At 44.6% G+C, this 19,060-nt stretch overlaps 3 protein-coding genes across 5 annotated transcripts; 2 read left to right on the top strand and 1 right to left on the bottom strand.

Moving 5' to 3' along the window:
- Positions 1–2,360: 2,360 nt before the first annotated feature.
- Positions 2,361–5,512, top strand: cd28 (CD28 molecule). The gene is made up of 4 exons (XM_035410183.1): positions 2,361–2,527; positions 3,295–3,642; positions 4,363–4,493; positions 4,768–5,512. Exons 1-4 carry the CDS (start codon positions 2,476–2,478, stop codon positions 4,864–4,866), a joined length of 630 nt encoding a protein of 209 aa, XP_035266074.1. The 5' UTR covers positions 2,361–2,475; the 3' UTR covers positions 4,867–5,512.
- A 1,815-nt stretch (positions 5,513–7,327) lies between these two features.
- fastkd2 (FAST kinase domains 2) lies at positions 7,328–14,992 on the bottom strand. Of its 2 annotated transcripts, XM_035410179.1 has the most exons (12): positions 14,898–14,969; positions 13,406–14,097; positions 12,906–13,009; positions 12,196–12,304; positions 11,960–12,083; positions 11,338–11,477; positions 10,757–10,929; positions 10,454–10,614; positions 9,818–10,042; positions 9,231–9,315; positions 8,712–8,826; positions 7,328–8,241 (listed from the first exon to the last, which is right to left on the bottom strand). In XM_035410179.1, exons 2-12 carry the CDS (start codon positions 14,084–14,086, stop codon positions 8,143–8,145), a joined length of 2,016 nt encoding a protein of 671 aa, XP_035266070.1. In that variant the 5' UTR covers positions 14,087–14,097; positions 14,898–14,969; the 3' UTR covers positions 7,328–8,142. The 2 variants fall into 2 exon arrangements, with proteins under 2 accessions (XP_035266070.1, XP_035266071.1); XM_035410180.1 differs by lacking the exons at positions 7,328–8,241; positions 8,712–8,826; positions 9,231–9,315; positions 9,818–10,042 and having other exon boundaries at positions 10,241–10,614; positions 13,406–14,098; positions 14,898–14,992.
- A 10-nt stretch (positions 14,993–15,002) lies between these two features.
- On the top strand, positions 15,003–18,859 carry si:ch211-67e16.4. Of its 2 annotated transcripts, none has more exons than XM_035410182.1 (3): positions 15,003–15,931; positions 16,109–16,510; positions 17,184–18,859. In XM_035410182.1, the coding sequence occupies exons 1-3, from the start codon at positions 15,346–15,348 to the stop codon at positions 17,672–17,674; spliced, it is 1,479 nt and encodes a 492-aa protein (XP_035266073.1). In that variant the 5' UTR covers positions 15,003–15,345; the 3' UTR covers positions 17,675–18,859. The 2 variants fall into 2 exon arrangements, with proteins under 2 accessions (XP_035266073.1, XP_035266072.1); XM_035410181.1 differs by having other exon boundaries at positions 15,005–15,931; positions 16,106–16,510.
- Positions 18,860–19,060: the final 201 nt, after the last annotated feature.

Below are 19,060 nucleotides of genomic sequence, written 5' to 3'. Positions count from 1 at the left end.
TGCTTGTCATAGGGTAGGGTGTGTGGGTGTGGACACAGAACATGTTACTGAGTCTCATTGTGTGAGACTGACAGATACAAAGACACACACACTGCAGAAGACTTTTGTGTGGAGTTTTGAGCAGTTGACACCATGGAAGAAACATTTTGTTTGTTTACATCATAGATTATGCAACCAAAGTAGTAGCAGAGTACCTCCAACTGCAAATAAATTGTCTGTTCAGTTAAAAACAACAGACATCATTTGGATTTTTAAAACAGAGAAAATGCACAGGAGTTAGTCTACATCAATAAAAAAAGAAGAAAAATCCAAGAAACAGCAGATAAATATTCTAATATTCAAAAACGATCTTCATGAGATGTTTTGTTATTTAGATATCGCCTTGACCACATTTCCTGACCACAGTGAGGAAATGGCAGAATTAGTTATGAGCTTCAACAATTCAGTAATGAATCATAGTCAAAGTCCCACCAGATATATTTCCTTTACTTGCAAGTTCTTTTTGCACAAGATCTGCAAAGTGACAGTTTTTTTCAGCAGATTCTGGTAACTCAACAGGTCTTTCTGCTTGCTCAACTGAGAAGAAAATAGTCATTAAAAATTCAGAAACGTGCAGATTGAGAAGTAGTGTGACTTGCACCCAGAGTAACTCTTTACCCCAAAATGGAAAATAAAGAGTCGATAAATATTTAGCCAGCTGACTGTCTCAAATCTAATGTCCTCCCATATTCAACATGATTAATTCATTAACTTTGATTCACATGTCACGAAAACATTGAGATCCATTGTAAATGGCCTGCATGATTACCTGCAATTATTCCAAGTAGTCCCGGTAAAATTAAGCTCAGTGGCATGACTCGAGTAATATCCATGTTAGTCTTGCACAAAATAGAGATTGCCAGATACAATTAGAAATGTAAGACAACATAAAATCAGATATTGGCTTTTTTCATAGACAAAACAACTAATAAACAAGTGATCTTGTGCAATCAAGCATGAGTTATTAAAACATTACAATCATGTAACCATAATCTGGAATCTGTGCATGAAGAGAAGTTTAAGTTAAAGTAAAGCATGGAAGTTTTTCATCTACTGTATGTAATAGTGCATGTCATATTTCTTCTTAGATCTACAGAGTACTCAACCACCATTACAACCATGCAATTCTGAATTGCCAATTTTATAATCCCTCCAACATGATTCAACCCATTATTTTGCCTGTTATAAAAAATACAAAAAATGCAATAAATACAAAATATTTTTATTCGAAATAATGAGTTATGGTAGTTCTTGTCTTATTATTTATACACTTGTATATCTGAGCACTAATGCTTTGAAATGTTTTACAATTCAACCCTGTGAATGGTGGATTCCCATTGAAATCAATTCATTCTCAAGACTTTTACTATTACTTAATTATGTTCCTTACAGTTTATACACCAAAAGTTTAGATCATTTAAAATTACAAAACATTTTGTTGAAAACATTTTCTTCATTTTTACAAAGCAGTTTAATCTCTCAAGGTATTATTTCATTGTGAATATGTTTTAGATTTAGCTGTCTGGAAACCTGGCAGCCCTGTGATTACATTACATTACATTACAGGCATTTGGCAGACGCTCTTATCCAGAGCGACGTACAACAAAGTGTATAACCATAACCAATGGTTATACACCATATGGTGATGGATTGGCAACCTGACCAAGGTATATTCCTCTTGCCGAACGCATGCTGGGATAGGCTCCAGCTGCCTCGGCAACCCTGACCATGAATAAGCTAGTTAGATAATGAATGGGACGGGTGGATGGATGGATGGACGAGTGAATGACAGAATGAATGAATGAATGAATCAATGAAAATCTGACAATTTCTCAGTATGATGCTAGTACTGTGTTAATAGTAGCACACAGTGCCAACCATAATGAATGGATATATAATACTTATAATGAGTGAAATAAAACAGGAATTTAAAAATTACACGGACATGTATTGGAATTACATACAAATGACGTGATGATATTATAATGCATCTAAAGAAAAGAACTTAAGAACAAGAAATGACAATCAGCAAGACAAAAGAAATACGCTTAATAACATTAGATGATAAGTAAGAGAAACCAGAAAAAGGGAAAGACATTTTAAAAGTACCAGTGAAATGACTTCAAACAAAAACCTCAAAATCTGCATTTTCAGCGTAAAATTCCACTGATAACAGCCCTGCAGCGCCGCGCCTGAGCCGTTCAACGCAGTTATTGCGTGTTTTGCATTTTCCACGCGGTACAAAAAAAAAACGAATGACTGCCTGTCTCTAGCAAAAGGGCTGAAGTTCACTACCCAAAAACCCATCATTACTGGCACATCGCACACTTCCTGCAAAGAGACTCAACCACCGCTGATGACATACAGTTTTCCAAAACACACCGAAGCCCGTATATAAGAAGCGCGCGTCAAAACTGAGAGGAACTTCTAAGCACAATGATTCCGGCACTAATCACACTCATCAGCCTTTGCACACATGCAGGGAGAGGTGAGTACCATACTACTCTCTTACATGCACCATGTGCACCAAGAGGATCATGCCATTCCTGAAAAGCATAAGATGGGAATTATACACCGATATTATTATGGTGGGGAATTAGACCTGCATGGAAGTCCATAAAGGCTTTACTTAATATTACTCTTTATTATTATTATTATTATTATTTTTATTATTATTATTATTATTATTATACAATTCGGGGAGAAAAACAAAAGTTCTCTTTCTCATTACAACTTGTGGAATCCGTTATGTAGAGATTCCATGGGAACTCCTTAGAGCATGGAAAAGTGAACAGCAGTGTAGCATATCTTTATATAATCTGACTCTTTTCCAGGTTAAAAAGGATATGAGCATAATCAAGATTTATGTGATTCTGTCTCTTGTGCCTCTGGAGGAAGGGTCAGGGCTGCTTGTAATCACATTGGGCCATTGGGCATATCTGATTCATAGAGGTCAATAATTTGCAGCCAATAAAATCAAACAGAATTATTTTCTCAGTGTTGACAGTTTGGGTCCAGACAGAGTGCAAAAGAGAGAACAGCGAGAAATGTTCCCTCCTTCAGAAAGAAAAACAACAAAAGAAAAACCATTGTTTTGATGAGCTGAGAATGGAAACTGAAAACCGACACAGAGCTCTACGTGTCCCACTGACACACTATCTCTCTCTCTCTCTCTCTCTCTCTCTCTCTCTCTCTCTCTCTCCCCCTCCCTCCCTCCCTCCCTCCCTCCCTCCCTCTCTCTCTCTCTCTCTCTAGCTCTGCGAGTGCAGCAGCCCTACCGGGTGGAGGCCAGGGACGGCGAGGCGAGGCTGCGGTGCTCCTACGCGGTGCGAGGGTCCCCCGAGGAGATGCGCCTGACGCTGTACCGCGGGAAGTTCGGGGACGACCTGGTGTGCCAGCGCACCTTCAACACCACGCAGTCCCACTTCCAGACCGACGGCCCCGTCGTGCGCTGCCGGGGGGAGCTCACCCCCGGGGGCGTGGACCTCGCCGTCTCCGGGCTGCGGGGGGAGGACACCGACATATACCGCTGCCAGCTCGAGGTCCTCTACCCGCCCCCCTACCTCATGAAATACGGGAACGGCACCATCGTCTACATCCCGGGTAAGACTGCGTTCATTTCTGCTTTTAACTGTGGGGGGGGGGGGGGGGGGGGGGGGGGGTCACAGGGATTCGATCCCCATCGCTGCACCTTATGGGGCTACGAGGCTGTCTCTATCTCTCTCTGTTGCTCTTTCGCCTTTATGCCCGTTTGAATGAAGCAAGAAATGCAGGGGAAGAGCAGACTGTGGAGTGCATGGTCTCCTTATAGGGGAATACTATGGAGCTGCATTATTTAACCTGTTTGAGAGCTAAGGATGTGTTACATTAACTTCTCTGACAGTGGCAACTGTGCTATTGATCCTGAACAGCGTTCTCACTCTTTTCATGTAAAAAACGCGAAATTAGCTACTTTGGCGAAGAAACGAAGAAATGATTCGACTTTTCCAAAAAAAACAACACCGCAGTTTTGAAATGAGCCCGCTTAAGGGGTGTTGACGAAGAAGACGTCTCGCTGCGGTTATCTGATCACGCTCTTCCTGCAGACAAGGGGTGCCCCCCGCCACCCAAGTCTCTCCCCAGTTCACACGACACACTGACGTCACATTTAACAAGGAAACTGGTGTGATCGCGCGGGCAACACTTATTCCCTGAAAATGTCAAGGCTTCGTGACAATAGACGTTACTCACGGTAGACGACACGCGCACGCACACTGCAATGTGACGGTTGTATTTTTTTTGGCTGTGATCTAACGAACGCCTTCTTTTTTTCGGTGCCTACAGAGAAAACGGACTGTCCAACACCAGCGTCCCAGGCGCAGGACGAGCCCCAGAGCACACAAGTCGTCCTGCCCATAGCGGTGATGGCCATCTTCATCATCATCTTCATCATCGCCATAATTTCTATCTACATGGTGGGTCTCATTCTGCATGCTAGCGACACCCTTACACGAAGCTAGATCATTTTCTTGCGCGTGACTAGTACTTTGGACATTCCAGCACAATATAATGGCAAATATAGTCTACATTACACTAAAGACGCATATATAAATATACGCACAACTTATATACACAACTATCTACGTCACCGGTATGAAACAGAAAATGTAAGGCATAATCTGGCTTCCGTCTCTGCAGGTGTTTCTACTGAAACGAATGTTTGACTTTATTTTTCCCCCCCCCCCACAGTTCTTCAACACGAGTCAGCGGAAGAGAATGTACCCGCACATGACACCAGTGACCTCAAACAGAGTGGACTGCAGATTCGGTTATGAGAATTTCCTGTAAATTTAAGATTTGATACGTTGCGGAACATAAAGTGTGTGTGTGTGTGTGTGTGGTGGGGGGGGGGGGGGGGGGGTATAAGTGCAGATTTTACTATTGTGTAACTGCCATTCGTTAACATTATATGTTAATCACTGTATTTTTTTTACCATACTTTACAATGTGAGGTTTCTGAGTAGCCTTCTGTATATGCAGAGTATAGGTTTTTTCAAACGACAGGAGACAGTGGTTTGGATCGGAATATGTGCTGATATGCATAAAAATGTGCAAATATTTATGGAATGTATTTTCACATTCAAATAGCATTTTGATTTATAGTTCATATTCATGAATATTATTTAACATATTTCAAAAAAACATCTTGTTGCTGTCAGCTGTCATATTTTATTTCTAATTTCATGTGATATTTCCATAACATAGGTCTTCTGTGACCACGTAGCATTTTTTAAAATGATGTTCTGAAGTTGCCCACTAGTACATTTATACAATCACAGATGAGTGGTCAGTAACTTCCACTGCAGTGTGCTGGAGTAGCAAACAAAGAAATGTTCTGCTTGTCACTGTACAATATCTCTAATACTTATTGTCTGACATGATTTTTCACATTTTTAAGCTGTTTGTATAAAAATAAACGAAACACTGAACGACGCATGAATGTAAAGCAATTTATCTTTATGAAGAATCAAGGCGGTAGAACCAAAAGCTATTGAGGTGATGAGGCCTAGGCCTTTGATCTGGATGTGAAGGCAGAATTATAAAAAAACATTATATAACATTTCCAATTACCCATCATTCTCATCATACAGGTAAGCTCAATACATATGCACAGGAATTGCACAAACAAAAAACAGGAGTACTGTTGGTTTATTTGACTTTTTAGATAATCATTTATTTATTAATTTGATAATCAAATAAATGACTGAACCCACTGACACAAGTTATAAACTATACACGTGTCGGTATAATCCAGGCACTACCAGATTTTACAAACTGGTAAAATGGAATATTTTTCTGCCTATTTCTCTTTAGTTACCACCACTCTATTTCCCAGTAAGCATTTCTCAGTTGATTAAATTATAGACTGACGGGTGAAATCACTGGGATCCCAAATGCGGAGGGTGTGAACCTTCGTCACCGAAACTAAACTGCATGCGTGGGTTCCAAGACAAGGCTAATGATGAGCCAAACCCATAATTTATTAATAAGTTTAAGGGGGAAAAACTGACTAATTAATTTAAACCACATTTTCAAAATGAGTTGATTTGATCAAGCAGTGAGCTCTGACAATAACCAGCATGCTCAGTGGCCACAGGACCACGTTTGGTAACCTCTGTGTAATGGAAAAAATGAAAATTAGTATGCATAAAATATTGTGTGAAAAATAACAGTAAAGATCACTTGATTATCAATACAGATGATCCACTCGCTTTTTGATTGCCTTTAAACCAATCAAAATACTGAATTTGTGGCTCTGGAAAGCTTAAAGCTTAAAAAAAACAGGATGTGATGTCAACATGGGGTTACATCATGGCCTTTACCTCTAGCTGGTTGCGGTTATCAGTTCAGTGGTTCCTAAGCTCCCCCTGGTTTTCTTAAGAGAAAAACAGGAAGTGGGATTGATAGCCAAGGACAGGCCGAACGTACACAAGTCTATGACTTTTCCAACCCAACATAACAGCAATATCTTTAAGCTGTCAATCAAAACAGTCCAGACCACAAACACTGTCAAGCAAGGGCCAAATGACAAAGGTCACAATCAACAAAAAGTGCTTTGTAAAAAGTTTCTTTGTACTTTTACCCATTGCAAATTAACAAAATGTCCTTGCATTTTGTGAGCTGCAATGTACACAAACTATTATCTTCAGACAAACTGAATATAAATTATTACTTGATAGCAGTCAAATTATGGCATCATATACAATTCTGAATTCTGTGTGAAATTATAAGATTACTGCAGCAGACTGCACATCACACTTCCTTTGCGCACGCGTTGGCTGAGGAGATTATGACTGTTTTTATGAGAACGTTCAGTCTCGCACCCACACACTTCCTCCACACAAAGGCCTTACCTGATGCGCGTCACACAGGTCTGTCATCAGCATAAAATGAGAATAATCTACATTCCGCCCCAGGTGCACCAGCTTCAAAGAGAAGCCGGGCTCAAATGTCAAACTACCATGGTCCTGCCTCTACCTGCGTGGTAAGCACTTTCCAAGCTTTCATCTATTTTTTTGTGTTGAAAATAATGACTTTTTTTTGTCAGTGTTTTTGTCTGTGAACATCGAGGCACTTCCAACATCTGATTATATGGCTTTTTATATGTGCTGCAAATTCTCATTTGCAGCACACTGTTCATAGACTTCTTTTGAGAAAGAGACCAGAAACTGTCATTTAAAAAGCAGAAAAGAAGTATGTGGAGTCATTTGAAAATAGGAAATCGAGGGCAATGGGTAATGAATCATACTTTGGCAGTAAATCTATTTTATATTCAAAATTTAATGAATCCACTTCCATACCGCACATATACAAATATGCTTATTTCATTATTGCTCCCGGTAAACAAATTCTTCTTCAGACAGCACGGACAACTGCAGCAGTTAAAAACCCACATCAACACTAGTCTCAACACTGTTTCTGGGATGCCCAATATCCCAGTTCAATGCCAGTGAATTAAACTTGAGAACACATTGCGTGGAGATCTGGGAGATCAAATTTCTAATTGCTTCAATAGACAGTAAAAGCCAATGAGGTGTCTCCCCAGTCCACCCACCCCCCCAAGTGCCAATCAAAGGACATTATGAATAACTTACAGGTTACCCATAATACCTAATAATTAGAATCTGAATAACACTTGGCAGACTCTCACATTTCCTCTCAGGATATCTTGTCGAACAGCTCAGAGGAAGCCGCAAACGCCGTGTCCAGGCTAAATCAGCACAGCAGCGCTCCAATGTAAAGGCTACGCAGCAGGCCACCCCATTAAGATGCTTCTCTTATGATAAAGTGTAAATAAAAATTTTAAAATAATAATAAAACGACAGTACTGATGTGAGCTTTTCTGATTTAATTCAGCAGGATTGCTGGCATTGCACTACACGCCATGGAGACTGCTGGAAAGAGTCCCCAGGTCCTCTGAGGACAGTTTGTGTGACGTGTGAAGCAAAACCACAGGCCAGCGTCCCTCTCTGGATACCACCCAACATAGTGCCGCGTGAACAGGACTGGCCTGAGGTCCCCCTCCGCGGTCGGACTCGGCTCCCGCTCTCTCCCGGTCCGCGGTCACACGGCGCCGACTTCCTCTTTCGCCGGGAAGATCAGGCTTTTCAACCTCTCCGCCCGCTCCTCTTCCGACAGCACGTCAAACTCCTGCTCCGGCAGCTGTGGGCAAATATCAGCACCGCAGAAGAAGGATCAGTACAAGCTACCACTACGGGTTTAGCATCAGGGCTAGAAGCTGGTATATCACATCACACGCAACGCAACACTGCAACGCAACGCAACACAACGCCGCATAACATAACAACACATTCACTCAGCTGACGTTCTTAATCAGAGTGACTTACAGTAGTGAAGAACATCAGTGTCAGTAATACAATTCAGATTAATTCAGTTCATTTTGTATAGCACTTTTCACAGAGAACTGTCACAAAGATGCTTTACAGAGAAACAGAAAGAAAATTAGGCACAAACCAGTACTAAACCCCCAAAAAAACAAGCAAGTGAGGCAAAAAAAAATCCCTAGTGGGGAGAAAAACACTCAAAAATGTCCAGAAGGGACAGAGGCCAGTGTATAATCCATAAGTCTAATGTTACCCTTAAAAACCGCACAAAGGGGGCGGGACACTCACCAGGACAGGTGTGTAGCCCAGGGCCCTCAGGTGCCGCATCATCATGACCAGCCTGCCACGGGGGTGGGACGTCCCGAGGCAGAAGAACGACGGGGGCGCGAAGAGCACCGCCACCCTGAAACGCAGGGGAGGGAGCACGGGACGCGCGTAAGTCGCCATGACAACAGGAGCGCCAGCATCACACACTTATGTCTGCTAACTGCAGCCTCCACATATATCCCCATAAACAACTACACCTGCCCGACCACACCATGCACAGCGTCAGACGCTAAGCTTTGCCACTTCCCTGTGAAATGCACATTTCAGCTCAGTTCAAATAAAACTTTATTGATACTGCGCTCTTTACAGAAACGCTGCCACAAAGACACCGTACAGTGGTACTTGGCAAAAAAAATTGAGGTTTTAGAAAAGGAAAAAATGAAAAGCGATAAAATGTCGGTATGATTAAGCTCATCAAACATGACTGTACGTAACATGAGAAACATGCATGCGGGACCGCGGGTGAAGAGGTGAGACTACCTCTGACGGGGCTCTGGAGAGGCACGTTCTCCTTCAGACGGCGAGCTCAGGTCTGTCCTTTTCAGGGGCAGCGTAATCACGCAGTCTGAAATCACAAAGAAGCGGACATGCAGCCATGCGCAAGATTCAGCTTAACTTCAGCCGGAACTGGCTAAATCCGGAAACCTACGCCTCCCGTATAATAACACGTTTACTAAACATCTGCTCGTTATTAATGCTTCATTAAACATTTATAAGATGCCCACACTCGAAAATATTGAGTAAACTCTAATAGTTACTGCATTACAACAAAAAAATAACCCTTTGTTATTTTCCTTCTGGTATATTGTAATAAGAGAACTTTGTTTCGTGTACTACTGTTGTTATTATTTACCATTAATGACAGTGCTTCTTGAATGGTGTACATATCTTTGATTTGCTTTTAAAAAAAAAAAATAATGGTGTCTTATAAGCCCATGGCAGGCTGGGCATTTTTATGATGCATGACACTGAATAAAAAATAAAAATCAATCAATCAATACAATGCACAAACAAAGACAGGAAATACCGTAAATTAAGGGACTCTCATAAGTGATCGGTAAAATTACCTATGAAGTAGCTTTTTTCCAGCACCACGCCCTCCTGTAGTACAGCATCTCCTGCTATCCTTTGTATTAGCTTCCCCCAATCCCGGGTAACTGTCTGGCTAGTGAGGGGCGGGTCAATGGTGCCAGGGGGCACAGTGAGGGCCTCAGGTAAAGGTGGACGGTCCAGCTTCAAACAAAGGTCCACGTAATGCAACCTTCGCTGGTTCGTCTGCACGACCTGGCCGCCTATACGGAGACAATGACAAAGTCTGAGGTCATGAAGTAAGAGAAGTCCAGCACTTATTTGTGCCTTGTATCATTGTCTTGATGTTGTAGCTTGTAATGCCTCCAAGTTTGACTTAGCATAAGTTAGGTCAGAGAGTAATGTTCACTGTGTGAACTGTACTTAATGTGTTCATGGCTATGAATAACTGTACAAAATGAGTATTGTATCGGACCTGTGTTTTGTAGTTGTTCCAATGACCTATGGTATGCACTTATTGTACGTCGCTTTGGATAAAAGCGTCTGCCAAATAAATGTAATGTAAGACAGTATGTAAGGACACAGACAAAATACAAGGACAGGACAAACTGAGAGGAGGAAATGTAGTTTAGGGGACGGTATAATGGTGTCTTGGACGGAACTGCAGCCCAGACCTTTGGTAAGCTCATCCAGGGTCTCTCTGTGGAGTAACCTTTCAAGTGGGGCAAGGGGGAAGTGTCCCAGAATGCACAGGGAAAAGACTCCCCTCAGCAGGTCTGTGGGAGCCATCTTGAGAAGGTAGGATTCCAAGACACTGGTCATCCTCTCGAGGAACCTGCGGGGGGGAAAAAAATACACACCGCAAATGGTCTTCTCGTCAATTCCTTCTAGACCAAACTGGCACAAACAAAACAGGAAGATACAGGAGATTACTCTACATGTGGTCAAAGTGATGAAAGTCTGAAAGAGCAACTTACTCTTGTTTGTGGTTTTCAGGAACGTGGTTAAGCTGTGAATAGACTTTCAGAACACTAAGGACATCCTTCAGGGTCAGAGAGTTTGGATCCTGGATTACTCTCTCCAGGAGCCTGTCCAAAAGGGCCACTGGGCGGAATTTAAGGTCCTCGAACATCAACAGGAAGAGGATCAACTAGGAGCCAACAAGACAGAAATAGGCTGGATTATATCAAAACTCAGTTTAAAAAAATCCAAAATCAAAATCCAATTAAATGCATTGCACTGCGCTAGAGAAAATGCCTGCCGTTTAATGAACACCAAGCCAAAATATAAGGGAATCAAATCAGTAGAAATCCATTTGAGGCACTCACATATATATATGCATGCTATCAATGTACATTTTTCGTTAAATGTAACATGTGTAAAATGTGTGTGTAAAAACTACTCTTGGTCCGTGCAAGTGAAGTGATAATCTACAGATTAAAGACTTAGCTACAAAGTGCTGTTTGCAAGATGAAACACTTCAGAACACTGAACGCTACAAATTATTGCCAGGAAAGGCCCCACAGAATACAGGCCTGCGGGGAGAGGCCGAGGTCACCTGCTTGTTGCTCCACATGTCGAAGATGGCCGTCAGGTGCTCGGCTACAGCCGAGAAAAGGTGCGGGTCCCTGTAGCGCAGGTCCTTGCAGGCTTTCACAATGTCCATCAGTCTGAAGGGCGGAATGGTGTGGATGCTCTCTGCACAGCAGGCAGAGAGGAAACGCAACAGATCAGGACAGAAGACCAAGGGGCCAGCTTTCGGTTCTCAACCTCAGCACCGGATGTAATGTCGCCCCCTGCTGATATCTATGATTCTGTGCTCAAAAAAGCAAGTTTCTGCATTGGGCTCCATTCATTTTTCCCCGAGGTAAAATATATTTTTCCTACCACACAGACAAAGATATGCATTTTTTTATTTATTATTTATTTTAGCCAACGTCTGCACTATCCTACCCTACACGTGATTTAGGCACATGACCAAGGACACGACTAGGGCATGTCTGTTGAGCGAAAAAATTATACTTCCTGGTTCTGACGTGCTCCCCATAGGTTTCTATTGGCGTCGCTGTCTCTACATGTTATATTCTCTAAGATAAAGACATCCAAGTAATGGAGAGGTGATGGCGAAAAAGTAATGGACGTTATTATTGTTAAAAACAACAACCCAGGTAACTGCTCACCTGCGATTTTCTTGCTGCAGATGTCCAGCAGGGGCTTTGAGGTGAAATGCATGGCAGCCAAAGTGATGACCATGTACTGGGCATTGGGGAGGCTGAACTGATCCACCATGGACAGGGCTTTATTCTGAAGGAGAGAAGGCATTGAGAGAGTTTTGGCGGGGTGCGGTGAGTTTGAGGGGGGCTCGAGTGTTACCTGTGTAGCACAGGACGGGGGGGGGGGGGGGGGGGGTCCCCACCTCCAGCTTTCTCTTCAGGGTCAGGGGCGCGTCCCGCCCGACGCAGCGCATCAGGTTCTGCAGCGCCACCACGCTCTCGATCCCCGAAACCCGATCCTCCACCACCAGCCTGCGGACACACCGAACACCACAGCGGCCCCCCCCACCCCCAGTGAAAATTAGCCAACACCAGCAAAATGAAAAAAAACGCCATGAATGTATAGATGCTGAACACTAGATTTAAAACCCACGCTGTTTCAACACCTACACCACTGACCTAGTTATTCGTGCATCACAGGGCTGTCAAGCTCCAGTTCTGGAGGCCTGCAGTATGTGCTGGTTTTCGACGTGTGTCAGCACAACTGATTCATTTACGTCACTGATTGGCTAAAGAGTTCACACCCCACACGCTCTCAAGGCCTAAACTGGTTGTTGATAAAAAGGAAACCACAAATATCAGCAGACTGCACGCCTCCAGGACCGGAGTTTGACACAACTGGTGTATCATATCACATTACATTACAGGGCATTTAGCAGATGCTCTTATCCAGAGCGATACATTTTTTTTACATAGCATTTACATTGCATCGATTTATACAGCTGGATATATACTGAAGCAATGCAGGTTACGTACCCTGATCAAGGGTACAACGGCAGTGCATTTCCCGGGAATCGAACCTGTGACCCTCCGGTTACAAGACCTGTACCCGCTATTTTTATCGCTGACTCACCTAAGCCCATTCCTGAGCGCGTCCACGTTCTTGCAGCTCTTCATGTCACCCAGGAAGGCGGCCAGCACCGACAGGGCCTTCTCATCAAACTCATTCAGCTTTTCCTGTAGGAGACGAACCCAGAGACGCAGTGTGTTAATGTGTAAGCACTGCACGTAAGCATCGTCTGCACACAGTACAGACTTCATGAGGATTCAGCTGAAGACTTTGAATACAGGAAGGACATAAGTTTGAAATCTTCATCAAAATCCATCAAACTTATTGGCCTAGAAGACAGATTATCACAGAGAAGGAAATCTGAGTAAGACCTCTACTTGCACCAAAAGAAAATCGAAAGATCCAGGTTTCTTAATCAGGTTTGAATATGCCAGTTATGACCTTAATCACACGACCATTTCAATAATCAGAGTATTGCCATAATTGGAGGTAAGACCAGAGTACTAGCGTGCATGTAAACGCAGCCAGCGTGAGATTTAGCGGAAATCGCTTCGGTTGTTTACCTGTGTGGCGCGCAGGAGCGTCTGCACCAGCCGGCTGCGCTGGGGCATCCCCAGCTTCACCACGGCCAGCAGGCTGAAGGTGAGGTCATCGCTCCTCATCCTGGCCGCGCCCTTCACGGCGCACGCGCACAGCTGCTCGAAGGCGGGGTGATCGAGCATCAGCTGCCGCTCGTACCGCCTCTGCTCCTCCGACATCTTCTTGGTGGTCTCCCAGATGCGGCTCAGGCTGCTGCTAACTCTCCGTAACGTCATCGTGTAGCGGCCCGCCAGGTCCAGCACGTCCGCGGGAGAATGGCACTCCTTCAGCTGGACGTAGAATGGCACCGTCCTCTCTGTCGTCTCGGTGACAGCGGCGGCTACGCTCACCGCGGCCGGGGAGGGAAAATCCGTAGCGTCACCAGGGTTCTGTGAGCTGAGAGACTGCCCCGCAGCACCGCTTAGGCCCTGCCAGCCAGCCCCGTCCCGAGAGTAAAATCTGACAGCGTTCCCGCGATAGCCTGCCGGTGACCTCCCCGTCTGGGCCGCGGTCAAAAAACAAGAGAGTCCTGCATGTAGCTGCCCGCCGTGTGCTAAAAAGTTGCCCCGTAGTCCCTGGAAACTACAGCTTTGCCAAAGTAGTCTGTCACTGCGCAGTGGTGCTGTGCACCTGAACAAGCAATGTCCTAATTTATGGGCCGCCATCCTCTTTATATCCTAAACAAAGAAGAAAAAATGTGGCTTAACATTGGAACAGTAGCAAGCACACACTGAGGAGAAATAGGCCTACCAATCAGACCAAAGCGTGCACATTCTATTTTGCGCCACTTATAGGCTTTTAAACATACAGTATATTTATCTTATATGTCCCCCAAAGCCTACAGAGCGTTTCGTTATGATCCAAATATACTATGACACAAGACACAAACATAGCAACTGCCAAATTAATCCATTATCAACTGTCAATACGTGTAAAGTCTGGGTAAATTACACGTCTAATGCATTTTAATGGATTTACTTAAATGGCTTACTATCTCAATGAACTCTATTATAATTTAGCGATCTATACAGAGTCGTTAGTGACAAGTGATTCTGCGCTAACTTTCCAGTAAGAATTAACTAAACGCCATTGTAAATAACCTCACATAATTAAACGGCATATAATCCAGCGAGCTAAAAACATTTACTGAACCGTGCTCGACATGAGCTCCAATTTGTTCTTTCTTGTAGAATTAGCTACATCATCAAGCTCGTTGTTTTATGATTTAAAACATCATAAATTATGATTGTCCCTACAGTGGACAATACAGAGTCACTTGTTCACTTGCAGCAACAACAAAACCACATATCCATCCATCTAGCAACCAGATACCTTGTTATCTAACGTAAGCGCTAACTATCATACAAGAGAACGCAACACCAGATTTAATTCAGACATCGCTAAGCAATATCATATACTGATAAAGACATGTATGAGATGTAATGACTTATCAAGTAAACTGGCGATTTCACTAACCTTGATGAATTTCGACACGATAAGTGGTAACTTTCACATGCTAGTAGGGGGCAGACATGACAGGTTAGACACGTGATCCGGATATTGCGCAACGCCAGGGCCGTCCTCTTTGTCTGCTGGGAGATGTTTGTCTGTTTTGCTTCCGTTACACATCCGCAGAACAACTTTTGTAGGTACATGAAGCCGAATTATTCATATTTATCGAGGATACGTCAATAAAGGACTTAATCGCAATAGTTTAGGTGTAGTTTTGGGTAGTTAGCTAACTAATGTTTAATCATCGAAGCCCGACTGGCAGCCCCGACTTAAAAGATAGTTTACGCTTAGGTTAGATAACAAGCTAGCTGCTAGCTATTGATTTTTAAATAACCTACCGTTAGCCGACAAAAACACACCTGTGTAACTAGAAGTCTGCTTAAAGTAAGTTGGTTGCCATTCAACATTCAACATGGACGTCAGTTTGTCAGTGTCACTGCTGCGAGATCAGATGGGAAGTGTTATCGAACAAGCAGTGACCGCAGCGGTGGAAACGGTGTTGGGGGAGATGGTGAAAGTAGTGGGCTGCAAACTCGAGGAGTACAGCAAAGAAATGACTGCGAAGGAGAAGGAGAACGAGAATATCAAACAAATGCTGGAAATATCACAGTGCCAGATGAAGACAATGCGAAAGTACTTGAGCGCAGTGATTGCCAAAGATGATCGACAGGTCCTCATAAATCAAAGGAATGCGCAAAAAGAGAATGAATTGAATAGGACTCACCGTCTTCCTGCCGGACAGACACCGCATTTCCGTGGTATGAAGCGCACTTTTATAGTGAGTGAGAAAGCTAAAAAGCCTTTGACACAGAGTCCAAGCGCCTATCCGTCGGAAGTTTTGGTCCAAGCCGCGTCATCCTGTGACAGATCGGTTCCAACTTCGCCGGGTCCCCACGACCTTGTCCAGGAGTCGGCCACAAGGCCGGAGAGAGAAGACTCGTTTGATAACTCGGTTCCCTGCGTCTCAAAAGAAGCGTCTGAGCTCTCACATATGAAAGGTAGGGCAGACTGCCAGAGGATACTAAAAAAAATTAATTAAAAAAAAAAATCTCGTGTAGCATTGATGCTTTGCTGATTGATATATTTACAATACATTATTGGTACATTTCAAGTCTTTCTTTACGGCAGTATCAACAGCAGTGGAGAATGTCAGTCTTGCCTCTTTCTTCCAGCAGAGTGCAGGGTCTGCCCTGAGGTGGAGAGTGGGGTTGAGGGGAAGGACGATGCCTCGGAGGCCGTTTGGGCTGTTGGAGAACAGTCCACTTCACAGGAGGAGCACGCAGAGATTCTCAGTCCCGACCCCCAGTCTCCCGTCCAGGCGGTCGCCGGCGCGCCCGCCGACGGGAGCGGCTCCGAGGTTTGGGATGCGCCCGTGCGGGCGAAAGAGGAGGAGGCGGAGATCGAAATCATCTGCATCAAGGAGGAGCCCGAGGATCTGGAGGCGTACCCGCTCAACCCCCCGTGTCCCGACCTGGGCGTCGAGCAGGGGAACCTTCCGGAAAGAAGCCGGCCCCTGGAAGTCGAACACGCGGATGAACTGACGGAGGCGTCCCTCGCTGCTGTCGCATCGTTCATGTGTAAGTGCCCTGTAAGCCACACCCAGGCACCACGTACACCAGGGACCATCAGCTCTGGCCCTCGAATCCAAATCCAGCCCTGGTTTTCTTTTCTCCTGGGTAATTAGTGCTACCGATTGACCAGGCTGTCTTCACACCTGACTCCCAGGCAAAGGGAGGGTGGAAAACCAGCATTTCTCGGTCCTCGAGGACCGTGAGTTGCTGATCCCTGCCGTACAGAGACACCCTGTGCACCACACCCAGAGACCCTGTACACCATTACCCAGGCACCACACGCTCTCTGGTGCTCCCTATACTGATAACGAGTTGTGGCGGCTCATTAAATGCCTGAGTGTGTGACACTGTAGGGATGAAGTCCTCTGGTTAGAGTGTTCACTACGAAGAGTTCCACCCTCTTTAGTTCTTGTGTCGAAGTGTCCCTGAGCAAGACACCTAACCCCTAATTGCTCCCAACGAGCCGACTGGTACCTTGCATGGCAGCCTCTCACCGTTGGTGCGTGAGTGTGTGTGAGAGAATGGATGAATGAGAGGCATCAATTGTAAAGCCCTTTGGATAAAAGCGCTATATAAATGCAGTCCATTTACCATTTGTGCAGGGTTTTATTGTCGGTCCTTTTACTGCATGTGGTTTTTGTTTCGGTAACCGAGCTTCCCCGTTGTCGTGCCCCTCCAGACCCGGGCGACGCGCACCGGCAGCAGACGGCGGCCCAGCGGCAGGCCCGGTGGCGGCACCACCACCGCGCGCGGGAGCAGAGCCCGTTCGAGGACCACCGGCACCGCAAGGCCGAGCTGAAGCGCCGCAGCCAGCACCGGCGGCGGGAGCGCGAGAAGAGCCTGCCGCAGCCGCTGCTCGCCGCGCTGGAGCGCGAGCGCCGCGAGAAGAACCGCATCCGCGTGGCGCGCTGGCGGGCCAAGCGCAAGCTGCAGGCCGGCCTGGCCACGCCCCCGCAGCAGCAGCCGCATCCGCAGCAGCCCGCGCCGCCGTTCGGCTACCCCCCCGCGCACGCCGACAAACTCCACCGCCACCCGTCGTTCGGCGCGGCGGCGCCGCAGCCCGCCGCCCTCCTGTTCGGTGGCCCGCAGTGCGAGGCCGGCGCCCTCTTCCCCTCCCTGCAGTTCGGCTCCGGCCCGCTCCTGCCGGGGGGGCTCAGGCACGACACATAGCTGTCGAGGCTTACCCGTTGTTATGACATCGTCCTCCCAGCAGGGCATTCTGGGAGCAGGGCTCCAACCAATAATGTGGCTTTGAGGTGCTGAGGATTCCAGGTTTCTACTAGCAAGCAGGATTTGTTTTCATTCTTTTTTTTTTTTTTCGGCTTAACTGGTTCTTGAGAAATGCAACAGGAAATTGTACAGTGTAGGGACACATTAACATGATACCGCTGAAATATCCCACTATGCATCTGGTTGAAGTGAAATCTATAGTTGCTACAGAAAAACTACGGAAGAGGAGGAGCAATACAGAGAAGACCTGTTTATGTACATTGCCATATTTAAATGTTTTTGATAATTTATTACTTATCAGCTTCTATATGTATTTTTTTCATAATCATTGATCATTGACTGTCTTTGAATATGGAAAAAGGTGTTAGTTCTTAAACACTACCCGGCTTCATATCTGTAGAAACGTGGGGACTTTTAGATATGATAAACTCGTAACTGTCGCGTGTCACTGTTACGTAGCTAATAGATGGATGCAGAGATGTTAAATACTTGAGTGAACTGGTGTGTGTGTGTGTGTTTGTTTCCCAGCTGTGTGATGATCATCGGTGAAAGACCTCAGACTATAATGTTGTTGGGATTAAATTTGATGATTTTATATGTAAGAGCCAACATTTACAAAGTATTCAGAATTTTTGAATATCTCGTAGTACACCTCTCCGTACACAACAAGTGTATGGTCACAGTATGTTTTAAACTTATCCTTGTTAGGTCAAAATATAATGTGTATTTTCATTTTAGTTACCTAACGAGCGGACGGATTAATGCAGTCATGTTTTCATTAGATTTTGTCTGATTTAGTTCTGACGCAGTCCACGGCTTTTGAGGATGCGTCTAATAATAAAAAAATGTGAACCGGTTGAGAGGTCGGCCTGTTGGACAAGGCCCCATGGTGTCTCCAAAGGTTCATTATTTCTTATCAATGGAATGTCATGGTATTGACAACTCTCACCTCATGATTTACAACTGGTATAATGTCCGATAATATTTCAAATATATTTTTTCTGTTATTCTATGACTTAAGTGATAAAATGCAGCTACCGTTAAGTAAATATGACTCGCTGCATAGAGACACAGAGTATTGCAGAATATGTATGGGTGGTGAAATAAATGAAAAATGAATGTACACATTACAGTTTGTTTAAAATTGCTGCAGTTGTATCTGCTCTTAGCATTAGAAATGCGTTGTTACATGATCATTGGAGTGCAGTATGAAGATTGAAGACTCTCCCGTGTGTTTGATGAACTACTGAATTTCAGTCACCCGTGTGTGTGTGTGCCTGTATGCATGTGTGTGTGTGTGTGCTTGTCAGTGTGACTATAATGTTG

The sequence above is a fragment of the Anguilla anguilla genome, chromosome 3 (genome assembly GCF_013347855.1).
Source record: "Anguilla anguilla isolate fAngAng1 chromosome 3, fAngAng1.pri, whole genome shotgun sequence".
Lineage (NCBI taxonomy): Eukaryota > Metazoa > Chordata > Actinopteri > Anguilliformes > Anguillidae > Anguilla > Anguilla anguilla.
This window is presented reverse-complemented; position numbering and strand designations above follow the sequence as displayed.

Bases quoted from the DNA above. Each gene is read 5' to 3' on its own strand.
- cd28 (XM_035410183.1), top strand. From the start codon at position 2,476: ATGATTCCGGCACTAATCACACTCATCAGCCTTTGCACACATGCAGGG. The intron at 2,528-3,294 runs GTGAGTACCATA...CTCTCTCTCTAG, and splicing joins TTGCACACATGCAGGGAGAG to CTCTGCGAGTGCAGCAGCCC. The intron at 4,494-4,767 runs GTGGGTCTCATT...CCCCCCCCACAG, and splicing joins CCATAATTTCTATCTACATG to TTCTTCAACACGAGTCAGCG.
- fastkd2 (XM_035410179.1), bottom strand. From the start codon at position 14,086: ATGGCGGCCCATAAATTAGGACATTGCTTGTTCAGGTGCACAGCACCA. The intron at 9,316-9,817 runs GTAATTTTACCG...TTGTGATTTCAG, and splicing joins GGAAAAAAGCTACTTCATAG to ACTGCGTGATTACGCTGCCC. The intron at 8,827-9,230 runs GTAGTCTCACCT...CCTGCGTTTCAG, and splicing joins TCTCCAGAGCCCCGTCAGAG to GGTGGCGGTGCTCTTCGCGC.
- si:ch211-67e16.4 (XM_035410181.1), top strand. From the start codon at position 15,346: ATGGACGTCAGTTTGTCAGTGTCACTGCTGCGAGATCAGATGGGAAGT. The intron at 15,932-16,105 runs GTAGGGCAGACT...TCTTTCTTCCAG, and splicing joins TGAGCTCTCACATATGAAAG to CAGAGTGCAGGGTCTGCCCT. The intron at 16,511-17,183 runs GTAAGTGCCCTG...GTGCCCCTCCAG, and splicing joins TGCTGTCGCATCGTTCATGT to ACCCGGGCGACGCGCACCGG.